At 41.1% G+C, this 11,353-nt stretch overlaps 1 protein-coding gene across 1 annotated transcript; it reads left to right on the top strand.

The window, feature by feature from the left end:
• The first annotated feature begins 668 nt into the window (after nucleotides 1-668).
• gapdh (glyceraldehyde-3-phosphate dehydrogenase) lies at nucleotides 669-6,877 on the top strand. The gene is made up of 12 exons (XM_072679567.1): nucleotides 669-697; nucleotides 1,229-1,274; nucleotides 3,133-3,232; nucleotides 3,474-3,580; nucleotides 3,702-3,792; nucleotides 3,905-4,020; nucleotides 4,249-4,330; nucleotides 4,430-4,581; nucleotides 5,020-5,098; nucleotides 5,465-5,548; nucleotides 6,447-6,544; nucleotides 6,623-6,877. Exons 2-12 carry the CDS (start codon nucleotides 1,252-1,254, stop codon nucleotides 6,690-6,692), a joined length of 1,002 nt encoding a protein of 333 aa, XP_072535668.1. The 5' UTR covers nucleotides 669-697; nucleotides 1,229-1,251; the 3' UTR covers nucleotides 6,693-6,877.
• The last annotated feature ends 4,476 nt before the right edge of the window (nucleotides 6,878-11,353 follow it).

Here is an 11,353-nt window from a genome sequence, read left to right as displayed (position 1 = left end):
CGAGGGCAGGGACGGAGGCATAGAGGTGCTGGAGGGATGGCTGATTAAAAGTGAAGGGTCATGGTCTTTCTGGTAAATGTCACCCGCTCAGGAAGAGAGTGATTTGATCCCTTGCTCCGGCTCTCTCTTGGTCTCTGTCTGTGACTGGTGAGAAGGTCAAAGTTAGACAAGCAAGCCCACTCTACATTTCTTTCTCTGAGGACAGTTCTGATGTGGTCATTCAAAGCTGCTTCTTCCTTTGCAGACTTAATATTTATATATATTTCAAGGTCCTGAAAAAAACATACCAAGTAGGAACACAATTGTAGAGTAAGGTTAAAACAAAAAGCAAAAAAAAAAAAGCTTGCATTTCAGGGGATGGACTGAGTGACGCTATTGTATATGCACACTGATGCAAAGAGGGGGCAGAGACACAGTATATGCCAAGATAACACCAAGATAAAATTCCTCTCTACTGTCCTACCAATGCCCTTTGCTGGTCATTTCCATGTTGAACAGCTTTACAGTGAATTTAGATTTGCAAATTGTTGTTTCAAACATCCAGCATGACCTTGACATTATGAGGGGGCGGGGCAATTAAGTGTTAAAGTCAAGGGGGCGTGGCTAAGGCCATCACACCAGAAATAAATTTTGAACGGGCCTGCGCTCCCTCCCCACTCACACAGCTGCTGGGACAGACAGAGGCCACTCACAAACGGTAACTAAACCTTCTACCTGCTTTGAAAGGTGTACAAGTGCATGTCAAGCTCTTAGTTTATCAATTTGGCTGTGCTGTGATTTAGCTAATTTCATTACTTTCATGTTAGGGAGGCTAGCCTTGGTTGAAAAGACTCTGCTCTGCTTTTCCATTCCACTAACTTTTTATGGAGTTAATGGCTTCTACTGTTGAAGTTCTTATTCATGCAGTGTTCTTATGCTGCCTTTGGCAATGCTTTCCAGAGAGTGTTGTGCAAATAAGGCTGAAATGTAAGCCCCTATAGTGTTTTCCCTTTGGTTTGCAAGCCTTTGTGCTCCACACCCCCTCAAAGTGCTACAGGATTATACTTTCTAATTTTGACCTCCCTTCACCATGCAAGCAGAAGTAAATTAGCCTAATGCCGCCTACCACTGTTAGATATGCTCTCAGCACTGTTTATTGCCATTTGTACTTTGTGCTGGTGTTGGTGTTCATGATGTTTGTCATGGGCAACACCTGGTCACTAATGACTAATTAATCCCTTCATTGCAGAGGACAAGACCAAAGCAGGCAAAATGGTTAAAGTTGGCATCAATGGGTAAGACCACTTGTGTTGACTATGAAGTTGAATTGCTTGCTGTTTAGATAAAGCTACTATAAAGAAAATGTACCCCCCCCCCCCTTAAAGAGTCACTGTGTATGTTTGGCTACCCTTGGCCTGCTGTTGCAGTGTTTAACCAATTGAGAAGTTTCTTTTTTGTTCATTTGACCTACTGATGCTGGTGGCTACATGGGAGGAGATTGCGTTAGCCTTTTCTAGTTTTAAGCAATCTCTGTTTGCAAAGCAGGCCTTGTCGTCAGCCTGACGCTAGGTACTGGCAAAACGTCACTTGCTCTGTGCTTATCTTGTTTCAGACTCCCCTTTTTGTTTGCCAAGGGTCAAAGTTTGCCATTAAAAGCTGTCTGTACCCCCTTGATGGACATGGTGAATGACAGAACCGTCTGATACCAGCTGTCATGCCCTTAAACTTGGGCATGTTATGTAATAAGAAATCTGAGCCTTCCACATAGCACAGGGGTCACAGGCATTCATGTACAGTAAGCTACACACAATTGGGGTCCAGATGGCTTCAGGATATGCTTTGGAGAAGCTCTGTATCAGTATTGCCCTTAGGCTCAGCTTAATAGTTGAGGCATTGGCTATTTGGTAATCTTGCTGTTTGGGCATTTCACTGTACTGCTGCAGCTTCAATGGTTTTAAGTGTACGTGTACATGTTTGTCCTGTACATGTTAATGCTTTCATCAGTCTTTCTGGTCAACTCCAGAGTTAAACTTTAACTAGATCTAGATTAAATGTTTTCGCTGTTACTCTTACTCCAGAACAGGACTTTAATCCTTAGTCCAATTTCTCAACCTGTGCTGTCTTCATGCAAAGCGGCTGGTTAACATTTGAGACCCATGTGTGCCTATCTTATCAGAAAGGGAACCACAGATTGTCCCTTGTCTCTTGTTCAGTCATGAATGAACTAAACCCTCTTGCTCTAAACTCCACTGCTCACGCACCTCCCTGCGTGCCCCCCAGTGGCCACATGCTCTGAGAGTGCATGCTCTGTCAGTCTGCTCTAAAGTCATTTGAAAGAAGCCACTGCAAGTATGTTTATTGCACTTGGCACCACAGGTGAAGGCTACCTACTGCAATTGAAAACCACAAGCCAGTGGCAGAGTATGAGTTGTATTGTCATGAGATTAAGTTTGACCTTTAGTCTAGCCATGTATGCAGGTTTAGTATAACGGTCTTCACCCAGTGGATTTGAAGGTGGGAAGGCCTTCTCTGAATGGAGAAGAGTGCAAGACTATATTCCTCAGAGGGTGGGATGGTGGTGGTCTCTCTTAACGGGGGGGTGGGGTTTAATAGTCCAATGACTACTGTTGTAGAGTTGTACTGTTCCTTTGCGCTTAGCGGCGTAGCTGTTCTACCATCTAGTGGTGGGTAATGCATCTGCCAGACTTTTTCTGTGGAGCTGTTTCATCTGTATTTTAAATGTGGCTCCCACAAACCTTGCAGATTTAAAGGTTTCATATTGCCTGCATCTTATAAGAAGTGTAGGGCTCCTGCAGTCACCTGATTACGAATTAGAAAGTTGAACATTTACATTCTATGAATTGGCTGTGATGCTGGCTTGTGTGCAAAAGACGGCACAAAGTTTTGCTGGCAGTCAGAAAGACAAACACTTGTGGGCTCTACCTGTCTACTTTGAATTAAATGCTTCTCTTACTAATCTTCAGTGATTGCCCTGATTAAGTAAATCTTCTGTGTAACTAGTATGAAGTAGCAGCTATTTTGGGAGCCTTTGAGAGGTGTTTAAATGCCATTTCTAGTTGAAGTGCTGCAGCTTTATACAGGGTGTGTGAGTAGTTGCTGACTGGCACTTAATACACTTCTTCTGGGTTTTAGATTTGGCCGCATTGGCCGTCTTGTGACCCGTGCTGCCTTCCATTCCAAGAAGGTGGAGATTGTGGCCATCAATGACCCCTTCATTGATCTGGACTACATGGTGAGTTAACCTGGACTGTAGACATAATTAAACCTGGTTTGCCAGACAGGGTCAAAGCCTAGACCTCGACTACACAGCATTCTGAATGGAGGTTCTCCACTGAAAGGAAAATGTAGCCCACAACTAGGCTAGTCCCTGACTGGGGAAAGGTCTTGGCATGCCATGAAGAGTGATTTTCAGAGACCAGTAATTTGGAGCCACATTAATCAAGGATGTTTAATGCCTCTGACTTGATGGCTAGGTGTACATGTTCAAGTATGACTCCACCCATGGAAAGTTCAAGGGAGAGGTCAAGGCTGAGGGTGGCAAGCTGGTCATCGATGGACATGCCATCACCGTTTTCAGCGAGTGAGTGTCTGCACCCCTCACACATGCACCCCTCACACATGCACCCCTCACACATGCACCCCTCACACATGCACCCCTCACACATGCACCCCTCACTCCTTGTCTTTGCTCTACCCTGCAGGAGAGACCCAACCAACATTAAGTGGGGTGATGCTGGTGCTGTCTATGTTGTGGAGTCTACTGGTGTCTTCACTACAATTGAGAAGGCCTCTGTAAGTAATGGTGTTGAATCAAGCTTACAAATGCTTTGCCTTAGCTAACCTGTACTTTCTTGCATATAAACATACCTTCTGTAAACTGCAACTTTATTTCCCCTCTTATTAGGCTCATTTGAAAGGTGGTGCCAAGAGAGTAGTCATCTCAGCTCCCAGTGCTGATGCCCCCATGTTTGTCATGGGTGTCAACCATGAGAAATATGACAAGTCCCTTAAAGTAGTCAGGTAAAGATCTCCTCTGAATAATCATCTCTGTGGCTCATTGTTTTAACATTGTGTACAATATTTTGCATGTACAACCAGTGGCCAGCAGGGGGTATGCGTCACCAACTGAAGTGTAATTGCACCCCTCCCCCATAAAGCAATGTCTACATAAGAACACCACACTGTACATGTATGTCCTAAATGCTGTAATTTTATTGACTAGTTCAATGTCTCTCTCCCTCTTTCTAGCAATGCCTCCTGCACTACCAACTGCCTGGCTCCTCTGGCCAAGGTCATCAATGATAACTTTGTAATCATTGAAGGCCTTATGGTAAGAGATTAAACATGGATTAAAAGGCTTATATCTAGGATGTACCAAGAGATTCCAAAGCCCTTTCCTGTATTTGACTAATTTCTTTTGCCCTCACAGAGCACAGTCCATGCCATCACAGCAACCCAGAAGACAGTTGACGGTCCCTCTGGTAAGCTGTGGAGGGATGGCCGTGGTGCCAGCCAGAACATCATCCCAGCCTCCACTGGTGCTGCCAAGGCTGTTGGAAAGGTCATTCCTGAACTCAATGGGTCAGTTATGTTATTAATATTTATTCTTAAATTGTACATCCTAAATGATGGCTTGCTTATTTAGGGCATGATGACTGACAATTTATTGTAGGAAATTATTCATAATGCTGCAACACTTTAGTGTCAAGTCCCTCTTTTTAAGGCTTATGTAGGTCCTGTCATTTTTATCATTACCCCATCTGAAAAGCATTAATATTTAAGTATTTTGTAAATCTTTTGGCCCTGAACACCTTGGTTTGGTTTCCATTTTTAAAACAATTAAACATTTAATGGTGTGTAAACTTGTTAAATGGAAAGGGGGGGGAAATGTGTGAAACGCTTTCATCCTCAGTGAAGCTCAAAATGAAAGCCATGTTCAGTCATCGGCCGCAAGTTCTCATTTTAGTTATTTCCTGTTTTCTGGCACAAAGGTTCCTAACTCTTCGCTTCTTCTTTCAGCAAGCTGACTGGTATGGCCTTCCGTGTCCCCACTCCCAATGTGTCAGTGGTTGACTTGACTGTCCGTCTGGAAAAGCCTGTGAGTACACAGACAGCTTTTACTGCACCTGCTCCTCAATTGCTTAGATAGTTGTGATCGCACTTCCCATTTGTGCCCAGATGTCAAGTGTTGAAAAGGTCATTGCTCCAAATTTCTTTGGCTGGTGAAAACTAATTGAGTGGGTACGTGCATGGAAGTGCATGGGAGCTCATGTGGTGAGGGTTCTTGGCTGTAAAATGTAGTAATTTCTTATTCTTGATTATACCACTGATTGGGAATCTGACTGTGCCCCCCCTCCCCCTTTAAATGACCGCGCTGATTGGAGCTCCTATACTAAATATTTATGCTAATATCTGACGAGTGGTCTTTCTAAAAGCTGTCTAAAGCTGGCTCTTTACATTTCAGGCCAAGTATGATGACATCAAGAAGGTAGTCAAGGCTGCATCCGAGGGACCCATGAAGGGCATTTTGGGATACACAGAACACCAGGTAAGTATCAACAAACTTTTTACTCAAGTTAAAGTACTGGTTTCAAAACTAAAAGTATAAAAGTAATGTAAGGAAAACCTGCCAAAAGCGTAGGCTGTGCCACAGGGGCCTATAAACACACTACCCCACCTCCCCAAAGAAACCTTTTTTCTAAAAGCCATAACAACTTGTATTAAAGTTAATGTTGATATTAAAGGATAATCTGTGTGTACTAATGAGCGTTAACATGTGTTTCATGGAGCGGAACCAATAGGGTGTAAATGGTAGTAGTTTATACTTTTCGTCCAACTACAGTCAAATTTACTCTCTTGTGATTTATCTGGATGGGTTTTTTAAAAAGATGACCAGTCGGAATGAAAACAAACCGTAATGAAATACAAGAAATGGAAGTAAATTCAGCTGAAAAATAATCAAAGTATAGACCAAATTTTTACTTAAGGTTTCGAAGTATTTGTACCCTGTTACTTTACACCTCTGACCGCTATTGCTTAAACCAATTGATTTCCAGTTCATGCTATGGCACAAATGCCATGCTCTTATTCAAAATGGCTACATAAATGTTAACACTTATTTTAGTTTGTTGCCAGTGATTCCTAATGCTGTTAAGATGTTTGACTTCTGTGTTGGGGTTAAGGAATTGACGCTGTGGGGCAAGTTGTAGCGGAGTTAAAGTTTTTCTCAGAGGGCTAATGGAGGGCAGCACATGGTTCAGGCATTGGTGTGCGCATGTTTTGCTGCTTTGGTGCCTCATTCCAGCAAGAAAAGCTACAACTTTCAGAAGCGTCTTCGATACTTTAAAGAGAGCTGGCTTTGGTTGGTGTCTGTAGGGGGGGTGATTACCTTCTAGAAATATGCGGCAGTGCTTGAATATCCTAAACAGTCTTAACTCTGGTTTCAGGTGGTGTCCACAGACTTCAACGGTGATGAACGCTCCTCAATCTTTGATGCTGGTGCAGGAATTGCTCTCAATGATCACTTTGTCAAGCTGGTGACATGGTATTGATTTTTAATTTTTAAATGCATTATCCTGCTGAAGCATTTTTGCTTTTACAAACTTTTGTATTTCTTTCCTAGGTACGACAACGAGTTTGGCTACAGCAACCGTGTCTGTGACCTGATGGCCCACATGGCCTCCAAGGAGTAGAGGTCCTCTTTTGAAACGTCTTGCATATGCTCCCCTCATTTACAACCATTTGAAGACCAATATTTTCTTTTTTTATATGGGAATGCCCTGTTCTGTTTGTGTGAGGTATGACGTGGATACTGAAACATTGAAGGCATCTGTCTGTTTACACCTGTGACGGAATAAAGTCCTCTGCTGTGAGAAAACTGTTTCTTCTCTCGTTTCTTTTCCTGATTTATATTCTAATACAAGGCCTCCTTGTTGGTGTGCATCTTGTCTACAGTAAGGTCACAAATGTATTGGTAAGATTGTCAAGCAAATCTTTAAATCAAATTGATCAATTACAACAAATGTCTATAAAGATTGGAACCTTTTGGCAAGTTGTGCGGCTTGATGGCTGACTAGTTAAATTAAACTCTGCCGTGACTTCCTCTACAATTCTGGAAGGGCTTACCACCTGATTTTAAGACTTTGCATATTCTGCCACATGAGCATGGTGCTGTACTAAGGGTTTTCTAAAGAACTGGAAACTCTTAACCTCGTTCCAAAGCTTTTGGGAGGAGCTTAATCACTCCAATGTAACACTGCTCCACAGCCTGATTCTGCCCCTCTAGCCAATGCTTTGTATTGGGAATGTTGACCTTGGACTTGTGTGCAGTTACTCTGGAGCATTCTATTAGAAGTGCTTCCCTGTGGAGATGGGTACATGTGCTGTGCATTTGAATACATTGCATTTGCGGTCATCAGTGGGTCCCTCTTAACCCTTTCCTGATTTTATTCAAAGTAAAATATAACTGCCTCTGTCTCAAGCCTCTTACACTATGACATGCAAATGTTTGGGCACTTGTTTATTTAATAGGTTCCTCTAAAATACGATTATTTAACCATCTTAAGCCACAAGAGCATTAGTGTGATCAGGTACTGATGTCTGATCAGTTCTACAGACCAGAAATTACTACAGAATTCCCCTAGCATTGGATTGGTGACTTTTTGACTCGTGCCACTGCCCCAGAACTTTCTGTTCTGTTAGAAAGCTTATATGGAGACTTCATTTGAAAACATGTCAGCAATGTGTACCTTTAGTTGAATTTGCTCATTAAAAGCAGTGTTAAACTTTGGAACATACATTGTAACATTTGTATGTTAAATTAGTCTGTTAGTCATTCTTAAAATGTTTAAGAAGAGTGATTTGAACTATATATGGAAATTTATTAAATCTAGCAGTGTGGACCACGCAACTGGTTAAACCCTGGTTCGCTCTCTCTATCTCTCTCTCTTTGCCAGTTCAATACTGAGCCATCAGTACCCAAGGGTAATGCTCCATTAATAATGCATCCTGGCATGTCCAGGACATTATATCAACTAGCAACTCTTTATGAAATATGCTCATCAATGTTATTGACATTGGAGCTAAAAGGGGATGCGAGCTTGCCTGAGTGCATGCTACCTCTCAGCTTCATCATATCCAGGCTTGACTGTGAAGTGGAACACAGCAGCAGAACTGGAACGCAATTACATCATTCTAGAAGGAATCTTTAAGCTGTAAAACATCATACATGTGCCACCTGACAGAGTAATGTCGATATGAACTAATATGGGCAGTGCTTTAAAGCTTAAATTTCCATGGCTTGAGTAGAAACTTCCCATCCATGATCAATTTATGTGCTACATCACAAGGCTGTTCTGGGACGACTTCAGTCCTAAGAAGTTAAAGGAAGCTTGCTTGGTTGGATGTTTATTAAAAGAAAGTCTCTTATATATGCAGCTTCAAAACCTAGATTGTACTGATCTGCAAAATGGTCATTTTACAGTGGAAGGCAAAACGTTCTGAACTTTTAATTCAGTTGAACTTTATTGTCATTGTACTAATACAGGGTTGTACAGTACAATAAAACACTATTAGGAGATGTCTCCGGTGTACAAAGTACAAAGAAAATAACACGAGACAGGCTGCATAGACAATAAGTCAATACAATTACAAATGTAATTTAATGCAACTAGAAGTTCCAAGTAGATTTGAACTATTTGTAATTGTCCATTCATCATGAAATTCTGAGATGAGGCAAAAAAACAAAAAACAAAAAACAAAATCTGATATAGTTTGACCTTTATAAGGGCCCCCAAAGTGACTCATTTTAAAAAATTCTCTGACGGCTTTTCATTTATCTTTAGTCTGAAAAACGTTCCTCTGCTGGCGCATGAATTTATGTTGTACTTGAACCCCAAAATTGATACTTATGACTTGATTTAGCAAAAAAGATAACATTCTCCACATTTTTTGCCATTTTGTTGTCATTCCTTTACATTGAGACAAACCAGAAAGTCACATTTATATGTGATTCATGTGATTCAATCATTAATGATTGATTATGTAAATAGGACTATAAATTGAATGCATTTCAATACAGCAATAGTAAATCTAGTCTTCTAAGTGTTAACATTGGTGCTTGTAGCAAAAACAGCTCCAACCTACTCGCTCTGCAGTCTTAGTCGCAGGATATATTTGATGGTGTTTGCACATTTATAAGTCTGTGGTCTCACGTCATATTGACAAAAACCTCTACATCGAATATTAATGCTAAGCTTGTGTGTGTGTGTGTGTGTGTGTGTGTGTGTGTGTATGTGTATGCCAGGGTGTGCATTTGTTCTCTTTTAAGCTCCTCTCCAATTCGTTTTCTAAGAAAGAGGACCAGGGGATTATGTGGCTGCTATACAGTAGTAACTCTGCTGTGGGAGCCGTTACTTCTGCATAATTATTTTCCCAATCTCCGACCACCTACTCAACAAGTGCCCTGCGTGCCAGTACTCCCTCTTTTTACTGTCACGCTGTGCATCACCTCTTATCAGGTCCTGGAACTGGGTCCAAATAAACTTCATTATGAACCCACCCGTTGAGAGTCAGAAACCTCGCTTAGGGGGATTCAACAGAGAGCGAGAGGTGGAGGAGGGAAAAAGCCTCTGAGCTTTCCATTAATTCTCTCTTTCTCTCTCTGCACACACATGGACTGATCAGTTTCCTGCTAGATTGACCATAGCAAAGTTGATTTGCTCCTCTGCTGAGGGGGAGGCAGAAAAAGTAGAACCCAATAGAGGATTAGGATACAAAAAAAAGCTTGGAAATCAAAGGTCTGAAAAATAAAAACAGAGAGAGAGAGAGAGAGAGAGAGAGAGAAGACAGGAGACGGGGTGAGTCACTCAGCGGAAGGTGAGTATTTCTTCTACACTCTTTCTGCTAGTCTGTACAGTCTGGAGATCGTGATGAAGGCACCTGGGTTTTTTAGTGCCAATATGCTTCAGAAACCACAGACTTCAGCATATTCAGAGTGAATGTGCTCATATGATTGAGTGCTCAAGAGTTCGAACTCAGCATTCTCTGTTCTTTCTCTTCTCATCTCATCTCTTCACTTCTTTTCTCATTTCCTCTCTTATTTTCTCTTCACTTCTCATTTCATCTTATCTCATCTCATCTCTTCTCATCTCTTCTCTTCTCATCTCATCTCATCTCATCTCATCTCATCTCTTCTCTTCTCTTCTCTTCTCATTTCATCTCTTCTCTTCTCTTCTCATCTCTTCTCTTCTCATTTCATCTTATCTCATCTCTTCTCTTCTCTTCTCATTTCATCTCTTCTCTTCTCTTCTCTTCTCTTATCATTTCATCTTATCTCTTCTCTTCTCTTATCATTTCATCTTATCTCTTCTCTTCTCTTCACTTCTCCTCTCTTCTCCTCTCTTCTCTCTCTTGTCCTCTTCTCTTCTCTTCTCTTCTCTTGTCTTCACTCATCATTTCATCTTATCTCATTTCTTCTCTTCTCTTCTCTTCTCATTTCATCTCTTCTCTTCTCTTCTCTTCTCTTTTCTTATCATTTCATCATATCCCTTCTCTTCTCTTCTCTTCTCCTCTCTTCTCCTCTCTTCTCTCTCTTGTCCTCTTCTCTTCTCTTCTCTTCTCTTCTCTTCTCTTGTCTTGTCTTCACTCATCATTTCATCTTATCTCATCTCTTCTGTTCTTTCTCTTCTCTTCTCATCTAATCTCTTTGCTTCGCTTCTTTTTTTCTCTCTTCTCTTTTCATTTCATCTCTTCTCTTTTTTTCTCTTTACCTCTCACTTTTTTCACCTTGTCTTTTCTTTTTTATTTTATCTTATCTTTCCTTCTATTCTCCTCTCAACATATCTCATCTCATTTCATCTAATCTTTTTATTCTTTCTCTTCTCTTATTTTCTTGTTTCCTCTCTTTTTCTCTTATCTCTTCTTTTCTCTTCTCTTTTTATCTCCTCTTATCATATATCATTTCATCCCCTTTTCTCACCTCTTCTCTCATCACATCTAATCTCTTCTCTTCTCTTCTTCTCTTTTCTTACACACATTATCTTCTCATCACATTTATTCTTTATTCTTTAGTCTTCTCTTCTTTTCTCTCTTATCTGCTCTTCTCTTTTCATGTCCAGTGTCTTGTGTTTTCTTCTCTTCTCTCTCTTCTGTCCTCTCCTCTTCTCTCCTCTCCTCAAATAAAATGAACGTTGTATGGAGATTATGTGAAGATGAAAAGCATAGGAAAACTTCAGCTGTTGTTGTAAAGGTTTAGTGTGTGTGTGTGTGGGGGGGGGGGTTGTTTCTGTCAGACGTTCTGATGTAATATGGGATCTGGCCTCTTTTGATTGGTAAATAAAGACTATGAGTATAT

This window comes from Salminus brasiliensis, chromosome 5 (assembly GCF_030463535.1).
Source record: "Salminus brasiliensis chromosome 5, fSalBra1.hap2, whole genome shotgun sequence".
Taxonomy (NCBI): domain Eukaryota; kingdom Metazoa; phylum Chordata; class Actinopteri; order Characiformes; family Bryconidae; genus Salminus; species Salminus brasiliensis.
Note: the sequence above shows the minus strand (reverse complement) of the source record. Positions and strands in the feature narration are given on the sequence as shown.